At 32.2% G+C, this 24867-nt stretch overlaps 1 protein-coding gene across 4 annotated transcripts in view; it reads right to left on the bottom strand.

The window, feature by feature from the left end:
* LOC139503511 (uncharacterized) overlaps positions 1-24867 on the bottom strand; it is a 103467-nt gene that overhangs the window by 69753 nt on the left and 8847 nt on the right. For 2 of the 4 annotated variants that reach the window (XM_071293299.1, XM_071293302.1), the window contains exons 3-7: positions 12922-13343; positions 7737-7905; positions 3522-3709; positions 1431-1458; positions 318-377 (exon numbers count right to left, since the gene is read on the bottom strand). The exons of 1 other annotated variant lie outside the window; for it this stretch is intronic. In XM_071293299.1, the coding sequence (XP_071149400.1) occupies positions 318-377; positions 1431-1458; positions 3522-3709; positions 7737-7905; positions 12922-13343 (867 nt within the window). The remainder of the gene's footprint in view (positions 1-317; positions 378-1430; positions 1459-3521; positions 3710-7736; positions 7906-12921; positions 13344-24867) is intronic. One more of the 4 variants, XM_071293301.1, reaches the window with a different exon arrangement.

Genomic DNA, 24867 nt, shown 5'->3' with positions numbered 1-24867 from the left:
TGTCAAAGAGACAACAACCCGACCAAAATAAAAAAAACCAAACACAACAGCAGAAGGTCACCAACAGGTCTTCAATGTAGCTAGAAATTCCCGCACCCGGAGGCGTCCTTCAGCTGGCCCCTAAACAAATATATACTAGTTCAGTGATAATGAACGCCATACTAATTTCCAAATTGTACACAAGAAACTAAAATTTAAATAATACAAGACTAACAAAGTCCAGAGGCTCCTGACATACATATACATACATATATAACAACTGATGTGCTAGCGTGATTATTGACAATAGAGACTGAGTAAATTACAATTATGCATACCTCGAATATGTGGTGGAATATGATCTTCAACTTGCTTCTTTATTTCTTCTTTCAGGGTATCTGAAAAATAATTCAGATATTCAAGTTGCAATAGATCACACATTGTTTATGTTTATTCTATCTTTTCTGTCTTTAGTTCTAATTAAGCACCAGTTTTAAATAAGATTATCTTTGTTGTACAGATAAGAAGTTCTGTCAATGTACTATATTGATCTCTCTCTTCTTCAGTGTTTTCGTTATGTCTTTGTTTGTTTGTTATGTTTCATATCTAATGTTTTTTTTTATATAAATTGTTTTGTCAAAGATGAGGTCGTTAGTTTTTTCGGTTAAATTTTTCTTCCAACCTTTTTTAGCTAACTATAGAGTGTGGATTTCCTAATTGTGGAATGCCATACAGGGACCTAGCTATAGTTGTTTAAATTAGCATCATTTTGAATCATTTAGATAGTTGTTGGCTGCAAATTATCCTACCTCATCTCCTTAATTATTTTATTCCTGATTTAAAAAAACAAAATAGAAACCAATTGGTTTCCCCTTCAGTTAAACTAAAACTTGGCATCTCCTAACCTTATAAGCGAAGTATCCAAATAGTGGTTATCCTTCTGCTATCCAAATGTTGATTTTTTTTTTTATTGTTTTGGGGAATAGTTAATACATTGATTTACACTTAGTATGCAAACAGTAAAAAGATATTCCTGGTCATTAATTTAATCAAACTAGTTGATTTCAACAGTTATGGTGCTTGTGAATTCTTTATACAATAGCATGAATAGTGAATCACTATTTCTATTGTTAAATATGTTTTATAGTTTGTAGTCTTTTGGTATTAACCCAAGTAATTATTAAATGTCTTTTGGTATTAACCCAAGTATCATTTCTACCACAAGAAATCCCTCTATTGAATTGCAATCAGTAATTGTGATGTAAGAAATATCTTTCATATTCTGTGAAATGTATAGATGAAGAACAGCAATTTAAGTGCCAGCTATTCCTTTGCTTTTTGTCTGTTTGTTTTTTTGGCTGTGCCTGTATTGATTATGTGTCATGGATGAATACTCCATACCCTTGGTGTTTCTATTACAGGTATATGACTGAAACAATAAATATACTCACTTAATGTTTCATCATGCTCCAAAGATTTCTGAAAAATGATTGACTACCTTTAACATGTTTAAGGACATTTAACTCAAAAATATAAACATGTAAACTAAAGAAATAGATGATGGAAATCAATTTTTCAAGATCCTAGCATAAAAATGTAATTATAAATAAAGGCAACAGTAGTATACCACTGTTCGAATACGAAAACGATAGAAAAAAACAAATCCAGGTTACAAACTAAAACTGAGGGAAACGCATTAAATATAAGAGGAGAACAACAACACAACATTAAAATGTAACACACAGAGAAACGAACTAAGCATAAGAATTGAATGTTTTTTAAGTAATTTCATAGGGTTGTAAAAGAGTTGAGCGTGTGCACATTCCTAGAATGAAGCACTTTTACACCTTAATAAAATTACAAAAAGAAGATTCAATTATCCAGTGTTGCTGGTCATATGTGCTGTTCGTGGCTTTTATCTATCTGTTACAGTGTTCACAATATTAGGTAAAACACTAAAATTGTATTTTAAAAACAGTAGTCCGGTAGACTTGTGATTTCAATAATTATTTAAATTGCTACATTATAGATACCATTTTCTGATTATTTTTCTTTTACAGTTTTTTTCAATCTCCTACAATTCCACAACAAGAGTGCACACACTGAAATGTCTCGCCTTCTTCACTAACCATTGATATTATGTTTATAGTCCTAAATATAAAGCTTTATTACAACTGTCACATAAACTAAACATTAACCAAGATAGCAAAACAAAGAACAATGAACCATGAAAATGAGGTCAAGGTCAGATGAACCATGCCAGGCAGACATGTACAGCTAACAATGCTTCCATACAACAAATATAGTTGACATTTTACTTATAGTTTAAGAAAAATAGACCAAAACACAAAAACTTAACACAGTGCAATGAACCGTGAAATTGAGGTCATGGTAAAAAAAAACCTGCCGGACTGACATATAGATCATAATATATTTCCATTCACCAAATATAGTTGACCTTTGGCATATAATATTAGATCAAAACAGACCAAAACTTAAAAACTTAAATTTGACCACTGAACCATGAAAATGAGGTCAAGGTCAGATGACATCTGCCCGCTAGACATGTACACCTTACAATCATTCCATACAACAAATATAGTAGACCTATTGCATAAAGTATAAGAAAAACAGACCAAAACACAAAAACTTAACTATAACCACTGAACCTCGAAAATGAGGTCAAGGTCAGATGACACCTGCCAGTTGGACATGTTCACCTTACAGTCCTTCCATACAACAAATATACTAGCCCTAATGCTTATAGTATCTGATATATGGACTTGACCACCAAACTTAACCTTGTTCACTGATCCATGAAATGAGGTCGAGGTCAAGTGAAAAGTGTCTGACGGGCATGAGGACCTTGCAAGGTACGCACATACCAAATATAGTTATCTATTACTTATAATATTAGAGAATTCAACATTACAAAAATTCTGAACTTTTTTTTCAAGTGGTCACTGAACCATGAAAATGAGGTCAAGGACATTGGACATATAACTGACAGAAACTTCGTATCATGAGGCATCTATATACAAAGTATGAAGCATCCATGCCTTTCCCCTTCTAAAATATAAACCTTTTAAGAAGTTAGCTAACGCCGCCGCCGGATCACTATCCCTATGTCGAGCTTTCTGCAACAAAAGTTGCAGGCTCAACAAAAATGCAAATATGAGCTTAAAATCCTTATTGAAGGAAAACACTCATGTAAGGAATTTGTTGATGATTTTATTAAATAACTCTATCAAGTAGGGGTATAAAAACAATTGAAGAAGAAGGACAGAAGTATCTACTGCTAGACAGACAAATTAATGACAGATCATTGGACTTTTACTATCATGTTTAGACAGACCTTGTCATCCTATTTCTACAATTTCTATATGTATCTATGTTTATTTTATCATACATAAAACAAAATACTGCTAATGGAATAAAAATGATTTATTATGATTCCAGCAAATATCATGAATATCACTGAGTCTTTCTAAAGTGTAACTTAGGTACAATCGTTTGCATACTTATTTGTTAATTTTACATACACTTTCTAAACTCTGTATTCTTCCCTGTAAATCATTTTCTATTCTTGTTAATTCTTTTTCCACTTTGATAAATTGACTGTCTTTGTCAGCACACAAAGTCTGTACATATCTACTAAGAATGTGTGTCTGTTGGCGAATGTCTCCCACAATCTCTAAACCAAGTGTTGTTCCACTAAGGAAGTTTTGACCTGTAAAATAAGATCATTTGTTTGCATAATCATGTATGGATTGCTGATCAATGTATCAGAAACATATTTTCTGTGTTTTTTGTAAGAGGAATATATTTTTTGTTGTTCTCAATCTCGATCATGCTGTATAATTTGTGTTTTAGTTTAAACATATTTATTTATAGTGGATTGGGAAACAAGTTATTATTACAACTTATATTAATCCCTTTCCACTTTGCGGATGTGTGTGTGCTGCCTTGTAGCAGCATTAGCCTGGTCTTTTTCAAAATCTGCAAGGGTGTCTTTTACGTGCAAGAGATATGGCTCTTTCTCTTAACACGGGTCAGTCGTTTGCAGTAATATTTCCCACAGAATATCATTGTTTACTCAAGACCATACTTGCAAATGGTGCCAAAAGAGAGAGCCGAAAACTCAGTCCCTGAAATTTTCTCCCTGAGGTGGGGATAGAACCAGGACCCTTTGTATTAGTAGTCTGATGCACTAACCAATACACCACAGCTCTCAAATTTGTGTTTTCGGTAATATGTTCTAGTAATATAGATTTTGTTGTCCTGTTGTCTGTTTTAAAGGTCAATGTAAGACATATATCGTTATAATCATTATACCTTGTCAGGTTAAATCCAACACTGTAAATTCAGAAGTTAATGCAAGGTTTTTATTATTACGAAAAATGCGACAGAGTCATAAATGCAATAATTTAAACTTGTATTTTGAAAATATTTTGTATGAATTAAACATGATTTTTCTCAAAATCGTAAAAATTAAAATTGCATTTAAGTCCAAAATGACAAAATCGCAATAATAAATGCATGCAATCATTTCTGAATTTAAAGTATCTATAAGGCCATAATAAATAATAGGTTTGTTTGCCCAAACGCTACCTACCCAGAAAAAAGCTGCCTTCTCAAATTCTTTTATTGTCCTGATTTGAAGAAGTTTTTTTCTAATCAAATAGGCATGAAGACTAATAAACATCTGATACTTCAATATCTTTTTAAAAAAAAAAAAAAAAAAAAGCCTACCTACCTACCCACTGTCTCAATCAAATTTTTTTTAAGTGTGGCCTAATTTGATTTTAACACTATCTTCTGTTTTGTGGGTAATAGAATTACTGGTAATTGTGTTTTCCCTATTTGTAAGTTTGTTTTTAACAGAGTACACTGGTCAAAATGTCCTGACTTCTTTCATGTCTTTACTGATTATGATTGAACATTATATGGGAAGTCTTTAAAATCAAGTCTTTCAACAGAAATAACAAAAACTTAACTTTAATAATGATAACAGATAAATACAGTACATCAGATTAACCATCACTGTGCTTATACGGCTGTGGGTAACTTAGTTACCCACACACCCCAAGATGGAGCCGCCTTGCATTGGTTAGAGACTTCTCTTCTATAGAATAACAATCCCATGGATGCATCAATTAAACCACTGAATTAAAAAGTTGTATTAATCGTTTAGGGAAACCCCTAAACTTAACAGGTGATTAAATTCTACAAAATAAACGATCACAGGACGATTTGAAAAAAATGCTTAGGCTGTCCATAACTTAAAAACAACTAATGTCCTTAACTTTTTTCATTATACTAATAGGAATGTCCGTAACTTTCAAAGAATCGGCATACGTGGATGTAATGTTTTACTTATGATAGAGATTGCATTGAATACATAATCAGAAATGAAGTAGATCTCTAGTATGATGTAATTCATTTGAATTAGATTGAAAGACAAAATTGGGAATAATATGAAAAAAATAACGATAAATCCGTTAAACTCGGGTCTGATTTTTTATAACATCGGGATACCCAAATCGCCCAGTTCGGAGGGTGGTTTTCTACCATTGCAGATAATCTGTTGAAACATCATTTTTGATTTTTTTTTTAAACAAGTAGACTACACAAGTATTTTTTACACAAGCATGTGGCGTGTATGCACTAACTGATTTTCTGCCAGCAATGACAAGAGTAGATCATGCGTAAATCCGGGATTATTTTTATTTTATTTTTTTATTTGGGGGGGGGGACCAAAATGTCCCAATCACATGCATGACAATTATCAAAGGTTCAGCCAAAAACGATTATATTCAAAAGACATTTATTTCCATTGATTTAAAAATAAATCTCTTAATTCTAAGTCTAATGACATTACGATTCCAATAGAATTTATAGTGGCCTGTTGCATTTGATGCTCGAATTTTATAGATTTGCAGTAAATGAGAAAACTTAAAGAAAGGACATTTTGTAAAAATGTATAAAACCTAGTTTTACAGCTAGCTGCATATTTTACTTGTATGCAAGTTACATAAAATTACATTAAATTGAACTAAACTTAAAGACACAAAAGTTAAAATTCAGTGACATAAAAGTAATAGAGCAATCAACATAGTGTAACAATTAGAAACAGTATATGAAAATATAAATAACTAAGACAACAGGGTAATATAATAGTTTAACAATCCCTGATAACAAACAAAGAGAAATAAAAAGGAATACTAGGAAAGGTATTAAAAAAACATAACACTATAACTTACTGGTGGGATGTATAAATACCGAGCCACGTCAAAGAGTATTCATAAAAATACACATAAAAAGAAACAGAGGTGAAAATAAACCGCAAACAGATAATTGAACTACAAAATTTAAAGAGTATGACAAAGCCATGTGCGAATCAAAAACGTCGATAAGACGCACATTAGTTAATAAAAGATCAAACCATAACCAGGATCGAGAACCACAAACCCCACAGAAAACTTCTGTGGTGTAAGTTTGATGCGTTAATAAAATCACATTTGGTGGTGAATGAGTATTATAAACGATCGTGAAGGTTACAAATATGATGTTGATTGTCTTCTAATTATTGAAATTATAATTCTTAAAATTTTAAATCAGAAGTTACCCACATCTGAAAATAAAGTTACGGACAGTCTGCTTAGTTTCGATCAAAAAGTTACGGACGTCTTATGCTTTTTTTAAAGTTGGCCTTGCGCTGTAATGAACTCTATATTAACAAATTTATGGTAATTGTTAGTTATTTTTTTATTCAATAATCCTATAAATATTTACATTCTGCATGAAAAACATCGCAAAAGGTATATTTTGTATGAATTAAATATCAACGAGTTTAAAGTCCGCCATCTTGGCCTGTGGGTAACTTAAGTTATCCACAGCCGTTTAAGCACAGTGAACCATGTTAGACCAGCATGTAAACCATAAATTCGTTTTATAAGTAATGGTTGTTGATGTCTCCATATATCTATCAGTTTTATTAGGAAACATTTCATTTAAATTGTTTTATGTTTTGTTACCTTATGACTTTGTATAGCTTACTTTACAGTATGGGTTATTCTCGTATTTTAAGATATATTTATGCTTGACGAAAGCAAGCTTAATAATGTCTCCTCTCATATTGTGATGTTGCTGATAACTTCTCTCACATTGTGACATGGCTGATAATGCCTGCTCTTGTTTTGAAGCCTTGTTATGACAATAACAGAGCAACAGAGCAGGGTGATATAGACATAGGGAAGGACAATAATAGAATTCATTGTGTTTTGCATATTTGTAAGTTGGTTTTTAACAGAGTGCACTTCTTTACTAATTATCATTAAACATTATGCTGGAAGTCTTTAAGATCAAGTCTTTCAACATAATTAACAAAAACTTAACTTTATAAATGATTACATTAAATACAGTTCATCTCATTAACCATGTCAGATAGACCAGCATGTTTACCTTAAATTTGTTTTATAAGTAAAGGTTGTTGTAATTTTTATGCTTTATTAGGAATCAATTTTGTTTGTTGCAGTCTTTATAATTCTATCAGATTTCTTAGGAATCACTTTGTTTTTTTTTTCATTTCATTTGAATTGTTTAATGTTTTGTTACCTTATGACTTTTTATACCTTACTTTACAGTATGGGTTATTCTCACTTTTGAAGGTCTTACATCCTTATTGTGTGTTGTTTATGTCTGGTATACATCAATTAGACAGCATCAAAACAATATATATTAAACAATACTTTTACCATTCATTGCCCATCTGTTTAACTCTCCTAAGATTCTGTTTTCCTCCCTGTTACTCAGGCTGAGGTTTCTTATAAGTTTTTCCATCAACTGGAAGGAATATGAATATTTTGTAGCAGTCCATTCTGTAAAGTCACAATGTGCCCAAGGATTCCGTATATCTGACCGCATCTAAAAAAGAAATGTATAGTACCTTCATATCCATGAATGAATTAAAAAGACAGGACATCAATCTAGTGGTAAAGCACTAGCTGTGCATATGTGTTTACAATAATAAAACATAAACTGCCATACATTTTTTAGCTGTTTTGACAAATCCAAGATTCACATTACAGAACATGGTATTTTGTTGAGAATGACAATTATGGTCATGTGGGTGTAAAAATGTTATATATGACTTGTATATATTCATTTTTGTAATTTAAGGAATAATTTCAGTTCAGGCCATATTTGTCCCTGCATATTAAGTCATTGTTTGAAGTTGATGAAAGGCACGTAAGAAAGGGAAATATAGAACTATTTTTGTACAGCTTTTCTGATAAAACTTTAAACTTTACCCCAATAGGCTGTAAGTAGAGATTTTGGTGAAAATTTGTAGAAACGTCTGGATTTCAACAATACGTATGCCTATGGAAACAAAGAGGCAGGCTTCAACAAACTAAATATTCCAGATATTTATATAATACTAATCGAAGAATTCAAATAAAGAAAAATATTCAACGAGTGACCAAATAAAATTGAGAATGGAAATGGGGAATGTGTCAAAGAGACAACAACCCAACCAAATAAAAAAACAACAGCAGAAGGTCACCAACAGGTCTTCAATGTAGCGAGAAATTCCCGCACCCGGAGGCCTCCTTCAGCTGGCCCCTAAACAAATATATACTAGTTCAGTGATAATAAACGCCATACCAATTTCCAAATTGTACACAAGAAACTAAAATTAAAATAATACAAGACTAACAAAGGCCAGAGGCTCCTGACTTGGGACAGGCGCAAAAATGCGGCGGGGTTAAACATGTTTGTGAGATCTCAACCCTCCCCCTATACCTCTAACCAATGTAGAAAAGTAAACGCATAACAATACGCACATTAACATTCAGTTCAAGAGAAGTCCGAGTTTGATGTCAGAAGATGTAACCAAAGAAAATAAACAAAATGACAATAATACATAAACAGACTACTTGCAGTTAACTGACATGCCAGCTCCAGACTTCAATTAAACTGACTGAAAGATTATGATTTCATCATATGAACATCAGGCACAATCCTTCCCGTTAGGGGTTTAGTATCATACCATCATAACATATATGAGAAGAACATTAAACCCGTGTCATGCCAACAACTGTTTTTAGAATAAATGTGTTTAGTTCCGACGCAAAGACCTTATCAGTGACTCAATATTAACGCCAAAATATGCAATCTTTAATGACTTGACAACAGTATCGTAATTATATCCCTTCTTAATAAGTCTATTCAAAGGTTTTGCAAGTTTCTGAGGTGAATACTGACACATTTGTGCTTTATAAAGAATATTTCCATAACAAATTGGATGTGAAATACCTGAACGTATAAGAAGTCTGCATGTTGAGCTATATTTACGAATGATGTCTTTATACCGATGATAAAATTCACATTAATTCACGTATGTGCGTAGCACATGAGTTAACAATCAGTGTTGTTCGGTCACGAGTTGAATATTTTTCGATATTTGAATTGTTTAATTAGTTATTCTTTTTATTACATTGGCAAATGGCTTTTTATAAAGAAATTAATGTAAAACATGTAAGGAATTAAATCTTTTTTCTACGTATTCACAATTTGTTTTGATCCGCCGTTATTGACATCTTGACAACGCCTATTGTTGTATGACGTCAGAGAGTGAAATAACCAGGTTTATTTCACATGTGAAATCATTGGTTTTTATTTAACTGGGAAATCATTAATTCATTGCAACCAATGTAATAAATTTGTTTAATGTTATGACAAACATAAAAAATATTTTAAAAGTTTTTTTTGTCAATGCATGGATGAACACGTAGGAATGCCTGACGCGTTTTCATTAAAGTTTTGTTGAAAAAATCAAAATGTGTGCTATTTATGAAGTTATGAAAAGAAAGCTTAAATATAAATTAAAACCATATTTCATATTAGTAAATGAATCTGTCATTGAAATTTTGTCTAAAAATAGGGGCAATGTTACGGCCTTTAAACGACCTACTCCTTTCATTTTATTGGTGGCTGGGAACATGTCGAGTGCATAATACACCAGTCACCCTTTTGCATGTTTATCATGTTGTGCATGTCAATATGTTTAAAACGAATAAAATGGAAAGATTTTGATGTTTTTCAACCAATAAATTTCAATAACTCCACAATGTCATATCACAAATTAACAATACATATAGTCCTACCTATTAAGAATTTATTGTATCTGAACAAAATACTAGCTGGTATCAACTTTATAACAAATATCAAGTCAATATCTTCAAGCATGACTAAAAAAAGTGTTGCAAACTGATTATTTAAGTGAATTTGTAAGTCCAAGGACCATATCTCTGCACAAAATCACAAGACCATATAAATTAAGTCAAATTTGATTTGTAACTTGTCATTATAAAACTATATACAAATTTTCAAATCAATATCTTCAAGCATTACCAAAAAAAATGAGGAAAACTGATAAATTTTAGTGAATTTTCCAAGTCAAAGGACCATAACTCTGCACAATAACATCAGACGTGAAGTTTGAACAATATTAACAAATGATTAAAACTTCAACAGTAATGACTTGTCATTATAAAATTAAATACCAATTTTCAAATCAATATCTTCAAGCATGACAAAAAAGCAAAAAACTGAATATTTTTGAATTTTCCAAGTCAAAGGACCATAACTCGACACAAAAACATCCGACCAGAACAAAATTGAAACTTGAACTGTAATGACTTGTCATAATAAAACTATATACTAATTATGATATCAAATCAATATATTCAAGAATGCTAAAAAAAAGTGTGGAAAACTCATTCTTGTAGTGATCTTTGTATGTCAAAGAACCATAACTCTGCACAAAATCATCAGACCAGAACAAATTTATGAAACTTGATCTGTAACTTGTCACGGACAGAGTGGAAACCTTAATTCCCCTTCGACTTAGTGGTAGGGGACTAATATAAAAAGTAACTAGAAATTCTAAAGAGCCAGTGTCATGCACCTTGGTCTATCTGCATCATGTGCATATTCAACAAATATTATACTCTTCAACATTGTAGATGAGAATAGATTTCATGACAAAAATCTGTGTTTTTTACCTTGGATTGCTGATCATTTATTTTGTATAGTTTCTCTCTAACTTCTTCAGTGTTTGCTCAAAACACAACAGAGGGTAACAAAATCCTCACTCCCTATAGAGAGTGACAGTCTAATAACTATATGGTCAACATTTGACTTATTAGTAGATCCTGTCTTGATGATAATTTTTGCTCATTTAAGTTATTATCTGTCTATCTAATATATTTATTAAGATATATATAAGGCAATAACGCAAAAAAATGGTAAAAATGGTCATCAAAGGCCAATAACCCTCATAAGGCATGCAAGAAATCGACTGACGATTTTGAACATGTATATTTATTTGTAGATCCTTTCTACAATATAAAGTTTCTCCCTATCTATTATAGTTTTCAAGATTATATAGGATTTTTTTTTAAATGGTAAAATTTGTCATTTACATGGAATAACTCCTATAAGAAGTCATCTGATAGTTTTGAAGTACAAAACAATTAGTAGAGCTACACATTCTGAACATTTTTGCATTCGTCAGATTTTCTCTTTTTGTAAGGGTTTTCAAAATAGAAAAAACTTGCATTTTACCCTTATGTTCTATTTTTAGCCATGTCAGTCCTCTTTGTTGACAGACGAGGTCATCCAACACATTTTATAAACTAGATATCCCAATGATGATTGTGACCAAGTTTCAGAGGAGAAGATTTTTGTAAAAGTTAAAGACGTTGTATGATGACAATGGACGCCAGACACCATTGACCAAGTGATGAGAAAAGGTCAATTAGCCCTTCAGGCATAGGTGACCTAAAAAAGCAGCTTATTTCAATATATATATTAACAAGTCACCAAAGTAACATGAAAACTGCTCAAAGCATTTTTGAGTTATTATCAGAAAACTGGAAAATCCACCCTAGTACATGTATATCTTTGGTGAGTTTATAATTACAGTATAGATCACATCCATTAATTCTCTTTTGAAAATATGTATGAATTTCGAACCACAATTGAAATACGCTTTCTCCTCTCACAAGCGAGATTTTTATATGATAAGGAGGCTCGCGGGTATAAATTTTTAGAAAAAAATTAAACATTTATTTTTCATTACAAATTGTATTCATAACCTTTAGTAGTTGTTACTTTATCATATGATACAAAAATCATTCCAAAAAATCAATTCGTGTTGACTTTTAAAATGTAGATATATCATTATAAAAGCTCCAAATTATATCCCTTTGGTGCAATTAAATGCCATTTTTTGGCATTAAAATCTATATATCTTTTTTAACTCATCGGTGACCTATATTTTTTATTGTTGTTTTCGAATAAGCTGTACATAAACTAAATAATTGTAAAATTTTAGCTATTTCTGTAATTTATTTTTCCAGTAAGTATAAGACATGTAAGATAAATAGATATAGGAAGATGTGGTGTGAGTGCCAATGAGACAACTCTCCATCCAAATAACAATTTAAAAATTAAACCATTATAGGTTAAAGTACGGCCTTCAACAAGGAGCCTTGGCTAACACCGAACAACAAGCTATAAAGGGCCCCAAAATTACTAGTGTAAAACCATTCAAACGGGAAAACCAACGGTCTAATCTATACAAACAAAACGAGAAATGAGAAACACGTATATATTAAATAAACAAACGACAACTACTGTACATCAGATTCCTGACTTAGGACAGGTGCAAAGTTCATTTATAGAAAAATATAGCGAAATCCTATATAAAAAAAAAAATTGATTTAAACCCGCGAGCCCCCTAAATGCAGGTCTAACTGTAAATGGAAATCCTTTACCTGAACTGGACTTGACTTCTGTACCATTATGACAGCACAAAACAGAGAATGTTTTTTGTTTAATATAATGCATAATTTAAATTTATTGTTCAATTACCTGTCTAGCATCAGCCTGTACGCCTGGTGAAAATCTGTCAATGTTAACAATGATTCCAAGAAGGGCAGATGAATCGCATGAGTCATCAAATGCTGTGAAATGTGCCATGTGTGTCTGGAGGAACAATCGGGATAAATCCACAGCACTCTTGACTCGGTAATCATATCTGGCTCTATTCTGTCCATACAAAGTTTTGTTATTGTTAATTGCTTCATAATTTAGTTCTGTATTGGAAGGTGAGTATCTTTTCAGAAAACTTCGATATGTTTGCTTATGAATTTTGTTCCGACTTGTTAGTGAATAACAAAGTTTTGTGACAACATTCACAACATATGTCCTCAGTACTGGAGATATGATTGTATGAAGACAGATACCCACTATTAACCATCTTTTTCTTCTGTCATCTAAATCATCTGGTGGGCCTATATATATATAAATGAAAAATTAAATAAGTTTGATTATCCTGATTATCTCCCTTTACCATCATGACCATGACCATGTACAGGACTAGGTCTGTGTTTCACATACAAATCTAAGTAAGTTTGATTATCTCCAATGTTACGTACAGGACTAGGTCTGTATCACATATAAATCTAATGACTATAAAATTGATTTTCAGAATACTCAATTGTTCAATTACCAATTAATTTCTATCTTAAGATATTTGTGAAACAAGCCTTTTTCAACTGATTTCTATAGTTTGTTCTTATAAAACATGCATAATCTGTTGTTGCACCACTATCCAAGGTTATAGTGGTTGGTTGGTCGCCTGCAAACATGTTTAACTTCCACATTTTGCATGTGCCTGTTCTGAATTCCCAAATAACCTTAAACCAAATCTTTAACCTGATATTGGATGGCTGAATACACATATCATTTTCTAATGCATGGAAGCAATAACATACAGAGAGAGAAACACACAGACAAAAGTTAATACCCCTCTTATAGAACTATCACAGACATGCATAAAAACAAGAAATGAAATTGGAGTTGTTAAACATTTGTAATGTGAGAGACATTCTGTGAAGAACATTAAAGAATATATACTTAAAGCTGTTTTTAAACATTATTTGGTAAAATGTTATAATTATCAGAATATAAATAATTATAAATAAGCAACAAAACCAAAATCTGTGAAAGTTTTAATAAATATAACGTATCATTCATGTTATGTTAACTTATACAGTCAGAGCTCAGACATAAATAAGTCTGAATCTGCTTTTGACTCATAGAGGTCTAAATTTGTAAGATTTAGGATTTGTCTCCCTTTAATGTAAGACAAAATTCGACTTGAACAAGTCCAATATTGTTAAACAAGAAATAATTGAACAAAATCAAAAAGTTGCAAATATCGACTCCTACAAGTCAATGAGTGATCAAAATTGGTTAACTTCAAGACCTACGCATATTTATAAGGAGGTCATGCATCTAAATAAAATAATGACAACATTGAAAGCCAATGTTTTGTCTTCTCAAGAAAAATATGAATGAGGGTCTAAAAAATCGGAGATAATGTTAATTAACCTTACAATGCAACCACCTGGTATCACACTTAATGAGGTATAACATCTGTGTTTAGTAAGGATGTTCAAATAGATAATTAGATATAGATAGCTCAAGTCCTTGTGAACTCTCATACAGGTTTTTGCTGTCATAGGTGGTGTAGTATGGCCACAAAGTAACATTAAGTTTTTCACTAACATAAATAGACCTAGACAAGTCTGTCATTTTCGGACTTAGATAAGTCTGAAATTGAAACTACATTTTTATAATAAATACATGTTTCAACTTATTTAAGTCAAAAACAAAAATGGACTTGTTTATGTCTGAGCTCTGACTGTTATAGAAAAACTTATTATTGTTACATCCGTAATTAATTGGTTCCCAACTCAACCTTGCTTTCAAGCAATTAGTCTTAATTAATTTTGTTATAACAATTTTTTGTCAATGTTATGTTTTAAACATAACCATAGCCAGTCCCTTTTGTTTATATCATAGTGTTAAATATATATAGACAGTGCCCATACCCGCATGCGGGGAAGCGTAGCCAAATTTGTCTTCGTAGGTCACGTACCCACATCCGGTTTTATAATTTCATGTCATTGCATCGGGAATTAAACATGAAATGTTCCTGGAAATGCGATAAGTGAAAACAATTGATTACTCAAGATTTTAAGATTTCGACTTTGAAAAAAAAGTTAAATGCCAAATTAATTTTTACTACGTTCCTTTCTTAGAAACGACCCTGGTTAGTTTTGAAATATTTTTTTAAAATATTAATTATAATTATTAATATGGTCCGAGTACACAGTATATTTCGTAGTTCATTTCTTTTGGACAATAAATGGAAATAATCAAAGAGCTGAATAGCTCTGAGGGGAAAGACGGCCCTTGTTTCTATTTAATTATTTTTTTTTGGAAAGGGGAGGGGGGGGGGGGGTCTTTTGATAGTCTTCATATAAAGAATGAAAATAGAACAGCTAGAACATGTAGAAGGTTGACAATATTGAAATCAATTGTTGTTTATGTAATTTCATTTCCTTAGTTTAGGATTCAATTTGGACCAATGGAAGAGATCTGCATCTTCTAAATCTAAACATTTGATTAAAGTTGATAGTTAATCATCTAAAATTCAACTGAATTCTGTCATTTCACAACAACTACAATATTTTTTGAAATCGTAATTGTGTACCACTGAACTGCAAGCTACGTCCATTTGCCATTTTTTGTGACAGTACTCTTGGATTTTAAAGTTTTTTTCTAAAGAAAGTATAGACTGGAAAATCTATTCAGTTTTAAATTTTCATTGATATTAAGTTCCCAGTAACAACTCTCACCACAGGGAAACAGGTACTAATAAAAAAAACAATATGATTGATGTAAACTGTGTGAAGCTTGTTTCCAAATCCTAAATTTGAAATATTTGTAAATTTCATGAATAAATAGGTTTAAACTGAGACTACTATAATAACTCATAGTAGTCTCAGGTTTAAACTACAACAAGAGGCTGTCACAACGACATCAAACCGGATTTATTAACATTTATTTGTGTCCTGGCAATATCACAAGAACCATTACTGATGAATGGTGAAAGTGAAAATCGTCAATATCAAATTTGACCTCCATTTTGTCATCAGTATCAACATATTAAAATTTGAAAAGCTTAGATTGAATGGTTCATGAGTAAATGCAACAACCTGAATGGAAACGCCATTTTACGATCTTTCAAGAACCATAACTCCTGAACGGTAAAAGTCAAAATCATCATTATTGAACTTGACCTCTATTTTGTCATCAGTAACAACATATTAAAATTTCAAAAGCTTTGGTTGAATGGTTCATGAGAAAATGCACGGACACGACGGGAAAAACCATTTTTCAATCTTTCAAGAACCATAACTCCTGAACGGTAAAAGTCAAAATCGTCATTATTGAACTTGACCTCCATTTTGTCATCAGTAACAGCATATTAAAATTTCGGAAGCTTTGGTAGAACAGTTAATGCATAAATGCACGGACACGACTGGAAACTCCATTTTTCAATCTTTCAAGAACCATAACTCCTGAACGGTAAAAGTCAAATTCATCATTATTGAACTTGACCTCCATTCTTTCATTAGTAACAACATATTAAAATTTGGGAAGCTTTGGTAGAACAGTTCATGCGTAAATGCACGGACAACTCCATTTTTCAATCTTTCAAGAACCATAACTCCTGAACGGTAAAAGTCAAAATCGCCATTATTGAACTTGACCTTCGTATAGTTGTCAGGAATAACATATTAAAATTTTAAAAGCTTTGGTTGAACGGTTCATGAGTTAATGCACAGACAACATTTGATTGCCGACCGCCCGCCCGCCGTAAATCCCCAAATCAATAACCGACATTTTTGTCACAAAAATCCGGTTAAAAATGCAACATTTTTTTTTTTTTTTTTTTTTTACCATTACACTGATTTTGTTGGTACACAAAAATTTAGTTTTAATGGAAGACTACTAATCCAATGAAATATCACATTTCAACTGTTTAAAAACATTAACTTTTATTTAAGTGGATAATTACTCATCAATTGAGGAACATTCTTAAAGAAAAAAATAATAAAATCGTTTCTCTCCCCTATATCTCATGTAACCCCATGATCTTTGTTTACTTTGAAAGTTGATGACCTATAAATTAAAGTATTGCATGTTGATGTTTGAATCATCTACATTAAACATTATTATGTTTAAATTTAACAAATACCAATTTGTAATTAGTATACCATCTCTGACAATGATTTAAATAACCAGTGAAGGATATCCCTGCTTCTGCGTAGTGTGACATTTCAAGAATGACGTCACTATAAAATACAATGTAGTTTGGATATATTTAGAATAAATCGTCATACTGAATTTTCCGGATTGTAGAGGAAACGTAAATAGTGTAAAGGAGAGCTCAAGATACGATAATTTCGTGAGAAACAGAAGGGAAATGTGTAAAAAACTGTTTAAAGTCAAACTATTCATTTTTGGGTCTCCTTCTCTTCAATCTAAGTAAGATTTGTTGGGGGGTTTTCCACACTATAAAATTAAAATGAATGATGTGAGGGAATGTCACTCTGGTCAACCCCATAGGGGATTGATGGCTTGAAGCCGTCTTTCCCCAAAAAAAATCCCACCTGCGCTTTCTCAATAATATTTTAACAGTGTTATGTACTACTTTTGGGACAAATTGTATCAATATTATAGAAAACTTCATCGGCTCTAACTCAAAATATGGACAATTTTATGTTCAGGGGATCTTGAAATCTTTTGACAGCTTCCGAAATACTTATTTTTAACCTTTTTCAGCTGGACAAAATCACTACTTTACTTTAAAATTCATGAATCAATTTTTTCACAGTGTAATTTTATCCTCCTTCTTAAAATTTGAGGCATAAAACATGAAGAAATAAATTTCGAAGGGGTATTAAAAAGATTGGCAAGTAGCACACTGTCCACACTAGAGACTATATTCGTGGACAACGAAAATCAAGGGACAATAACTGTGTACTCGGACCTAATAGGACAGAAAAAAATGACCAATCTTAATAAAACTTGGTATGATCTAAGCTTAATACATTATGAGACTGCTTACAAAGTTTCATGGCAATAGCATATATATATATTATAGACAGTATGATAAATTCTATATTCAACATTTTGTGTTAAAATTGAAAAATTTCAACGATCAACATTAGGGTCTTTAAAAACCAAAATAATGCAAAAAAAAACTTTTTATATGCCTTAATATATAATATATCATGTATTAAAAGCAATAGAATACTCATTTGATCTATCAGACTTAGCATATTTATTCAAAAGTCAAATTCATATGAGCCTGTGCCTAAAAATTGAGGTTTTTCAATGAAGGGGGGCCTTACATGAAGATGTAATATTTTCCAGCAATTTTAAATTTGTTAAGTTTTTTGGTTATAAATAATCCTTACATATATGTGTATTTAGTGTACTTTAAATAGAAAGAAAAATTACAAATAGTATATCATATTAGTTTAAAAGGGTCTTAGGCCAAGTAAGACTGAAAACAATTTAGGGTCAATTTAGGCCGTAGCACGTATTTACATTTAAAAATGCATACTGAAGTCATAGGAAATCAAAATTTGTGTCTTTTACATCATTTCTGTACTCAGGTTACATGATACAATAGATATGAGCACAAAAGGACTCTTTTATTCAACTTTTTTTGCAGACAGTATGGTCAGATGAAAACATTTTTCAATTTTTAGTGAAAAATTGCTAGCACTTTTAGTCGCAATAGGCTTATATTTGAACCACTAGCTATCCTACAGAAGAAAAGTTTTAAAGATATTATGTGAAATGAAACAGGTACAAAAGACATTATAAAGTGCTTTTAATACAAATTTAATGAAATCCTTATTATTCAATGAGGAGCTTGCTTGGTACATAAAAGTTAAGGTCCATAATAAGGATTTCATTAAATTTGTATTAAAAGCACTTTATAATGTCATTTAACTTGATCCAAACAGGGCGTTAGACGAGGATCATTTATACAACATATTTTGCACACATTATCTGAGATAATCATCTTTTCTGTAGATTAAGAGTTCACAAATGAGTATTAAATTATAGAAACACAAATATTGACTCATGAAAACCTGTCAGATAGAAAGTCAGAATGCCACTTGTGCATTGATAGTTAAGTCTTAGATACATGATTTTTTTATTAGTTATTAGTGGCTTTGAACTAGCTGTCAGATAACTGTCTGTACTCTCAGATCTGTTCATTGTGTCTTTTTGTGTCAGGATGTATAAGTACCCGGCAACGTCCACTTGTATTTTTGTCCATCTGATGAGTTGAGCCTTTTTCAACTGATTTTTATAGTTCGTTCTTATGTTGTACTGTAATACCACTGTCCCAGGTTAGGGGGAGGGTTTGGATCCCGCTAACATGTTTAACCCCGTCACATTATTTACGTATGTGCTTGTCCCAAGTCAGGAGCCTGTAATTCAGTGGTTGTCATTTGTTTATGTGCTACATATATTTGTTTTTCGTTCATTTTTTTATATAAATAAGGCCATTGGTTTTCTCGTTTGAATTGTTTTACATTGTCTTATTAGGGCCTTTTATAGCTGACTATTCAGTATGGGCTTTGCTCATTGTTGAAGGCCTTACGGTGACCTATAGTTGTTAATGTCTGTGTCATTTTGGTCTTTTGTGGTCAGTTGTCTCATATTGGCTATCATACCACATCTTCTTTTTTATATTGTTGTGCATCAAAATTCATTCTTGTGAAAGATAACTAAGATTTACGAAAAATGGTTAAAAATTGACTATAAAGGGCAATAACTCCTAAAGGGGTCAACTGACCATTTTGGTCCTGTTGACCTATTTGTAAATCTTACTTTGCTGAACATTTTTGCTGTTTACAGTTTATCTCTATCTATAATAATATTCAAGATAATAACCAAAAACAGCAGAATTTCCTTAAAATTACCAATTCAGGCCGAGAAAAAAAAGATCCGTGTTTCCGGTAACCCGACCGACCCTGTTTTTTAGCCCCGACCCTAACTTTTTTATTGGATCTTCCAAAAAAAAAAAAATTATCAACCGACCCTGTTTTTGACACAGGCTTCTGATAGATCATATATGACATAATATTTTTTCTCTCTTGCTTCCTCTTGCATAGAAAGCAAGTAAAACATTTTATTAATGTCAAAAGGTATTCCAAATAGGTTAAAATCCAAGAAATTTGCACAGCAGGTGCTTCAAAAACATTGCAAATGGCACACTTCCGGTTTTTGAAACTAATTACGGATCCGGACTTTGAAAAAACATGATAATTTTCCGGATTTCATTTACGATGTCAAAAAAAAAAAAAAAAAGAATTCCGACCTACCGACCCTATTTTTCAAAATGATGTTACCGGAAACACATATCTTTTTTTTTTAGGCCTCAGGGGCAGCAACCCAACAACCAGTTGTCTGATTCATCTGAAAATTTCAGAGCAGATAGATCTTGACCTGATAAACAATTTTACCCCCATGTTAGATTTGCTGTAAATGCTTTGGTTTTTGAGTTATAAGCCAAAAACTGCATTTTACCCCTATGTTCTATTTTCAGCCATGGCGGCCATCTTGGTTGGTTGGCCAGATCACGCCACACATTTTTTAAACTAGATACCCCAATGATGATTGTGGCCAAGTTTGGATTAATTTGGCCCAGTAGTTTCAGAGGAAAAGATTTTTGTAAAAGATTACTAAGATTTACGAAAAATGGTTAAAAATTTACTATAAAGGTCAATAACTCCTAAAGGGGTCAACTGACCATTTTGGTCCTGTTGACTTATTTGTAAATCTTACTTTGCTGAACATTATTGCTGTTTACAGTTTATCTCTATCTATAATAATATTCAAGATAATAACCAAAAACAGCAAAAATTCCCTAAATTCGTTTTGTTTATTCTGTGTTTGTATCATAGTGTTAAATATACATAGGCAGCCAAATTTGTGTTCGTAGGCTACTCGTACGTACCCGCATTCAGTTTTATAATTTCATGTCATTTGATCTGTGTCATTGGATCGGGAATTAAATGTGAAATAAACAAAATCAGAATATAACTGATCATTTTCGTTTATCTTTCACGCGTCAACGCATGTGGGTACACACAGATACTGCCTATCTTTATTAAAAGCACTGAGGTTAAATCATCAGGTTTTGATTGGTTTAAAGCAGTTACATGGTGACCCCTTACCGTAGGGGGTTAGCAAATTTCATATGGGGTCATGTCTACTGTTAATGGTGATGTCATCTATTAATGTTATGTTGTGTTTCATTGTTTATTTTCCCACAAAAAGCAGCAGAAAAGGTCAAGCATCGATAAATTCGTTATACAGTTTGTTAATGACCCCCTACGGACCATAGAGGGTAATTAAAATCAATAGGGAATTCGTCCTCTGACCTCACCCCTATGAATTTTACTTACCCTCTATGGATCCTTGGGGGGTCAGTAGCGAACCATTTAACATATAATAACAACTAGAACACACCCGCGAAATCGCGGGCATATACAGCATGTAAAATTGGGGGGTCAGTAGCGAACCATTTAACATATAATAACAACTAGAACACACCCGCGAAATCGCGGGCATATACAGCATGTAAACTGTTATAGGATGAATTTTTGTAAAAGATATTATGACTGGAGAATTTCATATAAGGTATCAAAAGCCCTCTCCCTTTTTTCAAAGTCCGTTATGTGTTTCTTTTCTGTTAAGTTCAATTACTTTAAGTGTTTCTGGCCTTATACCACAATTATTCTTCCCCTTTGCAACAATGCATTTTTTGGTAAAAGTCAAATTAAATAAAAAATTTGCACCGCTTCAAACATGAAATAAATGAAACTGCTTTATATAGACCATTATTATTCTAATAAAATGTGCTTCTAGGACAATCCATCAGTGCTTTTCCTTTTTAGAGCCCTATTAACATGCCAATGGTAGGATTTGAATCTCGAATAAATTACTAAGGCTCATTTGAGGGGTAGTCTCAGTGGCCCTGATCCCAAAATTCCTGGCTTAAAAACATGAAATCCCGAGGTGCGTATTTTAACGAAATTCATGTCTCGACATTGATATCCCGAAATTAAAAAAAAAATATTCCCGCATCCCGTAAAGATCAATCCCGAAATCCCGAGCTTAAAAACACCTGATCCCGACGTCCTGAATGAGTCCTGCCTCCCTCTAATCTCTACCCTACTTTCATTTTGGCCAAATCACTACTTTCACTTTCAACATTAAACTCTTTTGCCCCATTTATGGGAATTATGTTTTCTAGTCTGTTCTTCCGTTCGTTCATTTGTCCGTCCTTCTGTCCGGCTTCAGGTTAAAGTTTTCACTTTCAACAATAAATTTGTATGCCCCATTAATGGGAATTATGTTTTCTAGTCTGTTCGTCCGTTCGTTCATCCATCCGTCTGTCCCGCTTCAGGTTAAAGTTTTTGTCGAGGTAGTTTTTGATGAAGTTGAAGTCCAACCAACTCGAAACTTAGTAAATATGTTCCCTATGATATGATTTTTCTAATTTTAATGCCAAATTAGAGATTTTACCCCATTTCACGGTCCACTAATAAAACATAGTAAATGATAGTGCCGATGTGGCATCTGTATACTATGGACACATTCTTGTTTCCACATGTTAAAAACTTTTACTTATTTCAATATATATGCAACTATTATGACCCCTTATATAGTAAATATTTCAGAAAAAGTAGACATAATACAGAGAGTCTCTGTATATTATAGTAGTATAATCGTAGTTTACAGGTGGATAAACGCAAAAACATAATTGTCTCTAAGGAGGTATAATAGTTGTGGTTTTTTGCGATCTAAAACCCATGATATGGAGAACGCTCTGATTGGCTTGTTTATTTTTCATTTTTGTAATCTATCAAACAATTGGTTGTTCTTGTGCATGTTTAACCGGAAGTCTTATCTATGACTAAAAGTCAGTCTGATAACGGAAACAATATCCGGACATCTATTTTGTCGTTTTTCTCCCAAAATAACTCAATCTAAATAATCATAAGAATGGATGACAAATGCCACTATGCATGTTACCTAAAGAACACAGAGGCATTATGATTCTTTTATGGTGGAAGGAAGAGAAGCGACACACAAAATGAGGTCTTCTCGTTAAATAGTATAAATACATCTAACATTTTTGTAAGAATCTTAAGCAGAGCTATTTCAAAAACATTGTAAACATGATAATAAAACAAGAATGTGTCCAAAGTACATGGATGCCCCACTCGCACTATCCTTTACAATGTTCCATGGACCCTGAAATTGGGTAATAATCTAATTTGGCATTAAAATTAGAAAAATTATACTATAGGGAACATATGTACTAAGTTTCAAGTTGATTGGACTTCAATTTTATCAAAAACTACCTTGACCAAAAACTTTAACCTGAAACTCCCACTTTCATTTTCTATGTTCAGTGGACTGTGAAATTGGGGTCAAAAGTCTAATTTGGCTTAAAAATTAAAAAGATCATATCATAAGCAACAAGTTTACTAAGTTTCAAGTTGATTGGACTTCAGGTGTAACACCACTAATTCGGGCCCGGCCAGAAAGCACATACCAGAAAGTAGTACATATTTAACGCAAAATAGTTCCTACGCATGAGTGTAACTTTCAAAATATGTAAGATATTTAGGTATTTTTGGCATCAAATAAAAGCTGAAGGACTGGTGATCATTGTAGAACACTTTTGGACTTTTAATTTTAAATATTTAAAAAACTGCAGCAAATTTTAAAAAGAGGGTACATTTGGTCTGTTTGTCAGATCTGAAGTACCTGTTTTGGTACATCCGAAGTTCAGGGAACCAGTTCTTTCTTATATGCCATGTAAGGTATGTTGATTTTTTCAGTAGAAGACACCATAAAGTGTTGCTTTGACATAAAATGATTGCCACTTTATTTGAACTTAAAATGAAAGAGGTGTGCCTGGTTGAAATGGAGGAATTTAACATAGAAAGTAATGGGACCATGAATTAGTGGTGTACTTCCTTCAGCTTCATCAATAACTACCTTGACCAAAAACTTTAACCTGAAACTCCCACTTGCATTTTCTATGTTCAGTGGACGGTGAAATTGGGGTCAAAAGTCTAATATGGCTTAAAATTAGAATGATCATATCATAAACAACAAGTGTACTAAGTTTCAAGTTGATTGGACTTCAGCTTCATCAAAAACTACCTTGATCAAAAAACTTTAACCTGAAACTCCCACTTTCATTTTCTATGTTCAGTGGTGTACTTCCTTCAGCTTCATCAAAAACTACCTTGACCAAAAACTTTAACCTGAAACTCCCACTTTCATTTTCTATGTTCAGTGGATGTGAAATTGGGGTCAAAAGTCTAATTTGGCTTAAAAATTAAAAAGATCATATCATAAGCAACAAGTTTATTAAGTTTCAAGTTGATTGGACTTCAGCTTCATCAAAAACTACCTTGACCAAAAACTTAAACCTGAAACTCCCACTTTCATTTTCTATGTTCAGTGGACTGTGAAATTGGGGTCAAAAGTCTAATATGGCTTAAAATTAGAATGATCATATCATAAGCAACAAGTGTACTAAGTTTCAAGTTGATTGGACTTCAGCTTCATCGAAAACTACCTTGACCAAAAACTTTAACCTTAAACTCCCACTTTCATTTTCTATGTTCAGTGGACCGTAAAATTGGGGTCAAAAGTCTAATTTGGCTTAAAAATTAAAAAGATCATATCATAAGCAAAAAGTTTACTAAGTTTCAAGTTGATTGGACTTCAGCTTCATCAAAAACTACCTTGACCAAAAACTTAAACCTGAAACTCCCACTTTCATTTTCTATGTTCAGTGGACGGTGAAATTGGGGTCAAAAGTCTAATATGGCTTAAAATTTG

This window comes from Mytilus edulis, chromosome 14 (genome assembly GCF_963676685.1).
Source record: "Mytilus edulis chromosome 14, xbMytEdul2.2, whole genome shotgun sequence".
NCBI lineage: Eukaryota > Metazoa > Mollusca > Bivalvia > Mytilida > Mytilidae > Mytilus > Mytilus edulis.
The sequence above is the reverse complement of the archived record's forward strand: the minus strand, read 5'-3'. Positions and strand labels throughout refer to the sequence as shown.